General features: G+C 38.8%; 1 protein-coding gene across 1 annotated transcript; it reads right to left on the reverse strand.

Moving 5' to 3' along the window:
- Positions 1–168: 168 nt before the first annotated feature.
- LOC118051083 (gibberellin 3-beta-dioxygenase 1) lies at positions 169–1,957 on the reverse strand. The gene is made up of 2 exons (XM_035061620.2): positions 1,363–1,957; positions 169–741 (listed from the first exon to the last, which is right to left on the reverse strand). The coding sequence occupies exons 1-2, from the start codon at positions 1,827–1,829 to the stop codon at positions 183–185; spliced, it is 1,026 nt and encodes a 341-aa protein (XP_034917511.1). The 5' UTR covers positions 1,830–1,957; the 3' UTR covers positions 169–182.

Raw genomic sequence — 1,957 nt, forward strand, 5'->3', positions numbered from 1 at the left:
AAGAGATACATATAAAAATAAAACCAAACAGTTATGAAAACAAATTACAATCTTTAATTGTTCAAAATCCTTATTAATTTCATCCATGGTATTTGATTTCCTCCATGATTATTGATTGGATTTCAATTTAAAATACACTTCTTCCTTGATTTGTTTTCTTTAACACACATCACAGCCACCCCCTAAATCCTAAACAAAGAAAGTGCTTTCTCAAGATTCTTCCCCTTGATGTGAATGTATTCTCTCACCGACACAGAACGATATAGAGGAACTTGGGCAGGGTTCAAAGCCAGAGGAGAGACATGGAAATCAGTAGGAGGGCTGTAAAAGAAAGCCAAGGACAGTCTTTGTTCTTTCTCCTTTGAAACCACACGATGAAGAACGCTCGGGAACTGAGCATTTGAGAGAATGTGCAAGAGATCACCAACATTTACTACAAGTGATCCATTTGTAGGAGACACAAGAACCCAACCAACTCCATCTTTGAAGATTTCTAAGCCATTTAATGTACTTTGATGCAGTATTGTCAAGAGGGAGGTGTCTGTGTGAGGAGCTAGACCCATGACTCGACTTGGATCGGGACAGAATGGATAGGAGTTCAGCTGTAAAGCAGTGCTGGCATCTCCAGGTGAGACAACCTTGGATATTTCTTCTTCAGACAAGTCCAAGGACTTGAGGATCAGCTGCATTAGGGTTATGGCTAGCTCCTTCATTTTCTTCTGATAATCTTCCATTACATCACTGTTTATATGTTTATACACATGTAATTATACATATTAGGGGCCGGGAAATGAAAATATATTAAAAACTTAAAAAATAATTCACGTTTATTTAAATCTAAACACCATCCAATTTAAATAAAATTCACATTTTTTCTTTCTAAAAGCACACGATTCCACAAAGATGGCTATCAATATTATATATCTAGCCGTATAGATATATGCCAACCTTTTTTCTGGGACGTGTCCCATAAAGAAGAAGAAATATATATTGTGTATATGCTTGGGTTGTGCATGGAATATAAGACTCGTTGACTGTAGAATTAGGACATCAGTTCTAAATTGATTTGACCTAAATAGAGCAATTGGTCTGTGTAAGAAATTTGTAGACAATTTTAATTTTTATGGTTAATTACTTGAAAACAATTTCAACTAATGGGGAGTAGAAATTGAAGCATGCGTGACTAACACAATATATATGAACAATTGATTGATTAGAAAAATTGTTATATCTTTACTTGATTGATGATCACTTGAATCCTACTAGGTAATTATTTCCTTAATCACAAACCTTAAGTGATTAAGATGCAAAATGAACTACTTTCATGGATTTCTCTACGTGCATGAAAATGCATGGAATTACCAAAACCGCTGGTAGTCATTGGGCCAAAGTTCCCTGGCATGATCGACAGGAGAACCCATGACTGTAAACCCTTCATGCCACATTTGCTTGCTGAAGAATGGCGAAATCCGAGCTAAGCCATAGCCGGTGGCTCCGCCAGGAGACCGTAAGGCCTTCAGTTTATGTCCTGTCGGGAGAGAGAAGAGTCTTCTAGCCTCGGACTCAACTTCACCTATTGTGTCCAATGGAATGCCATGGTTTATAACTTGGAACACACCCCATGTCTCGCAAGCATGCCCTACAAGTTTCACCGCATCGGGATCCATGAGATCGACCGTGGGTATCGATAAGTGGTCATCAGACTCGAGGGCATGGGACGTAGGCCATACATGTGAGTCGGGCACTGTCTGAACCGAATCGAAGTCTAGGGGTATAATATGGTGGAGATGGAGAGGATGGTCTCTGTAGGCTTCAGAAAGAGGGCTCATGGTAGCTAGCTAAGTTAGCTTATTAAAGGGGAGAAAGTAAGGTAGGCTCAGACTCAGAGCGTTTGATTTGGTGCATAAACGCTTGGGATTAATAGATCAATACAATGGATTATGGTAAATATATATAT

The sequence above is a fragment of the Populus alba genome, chromosome 18 (genome assembly GCF_005239225.2).
Source record: "Populus alba chromosome 18, ASM523922v2, whole genome shotgun sequence".
Lineage (NCBI taxonomy): Eukaryota > Viridiplantae > Streptophyta > Magnoliopsida > Malpighiales > Salicaceae > Populus > Populus alba.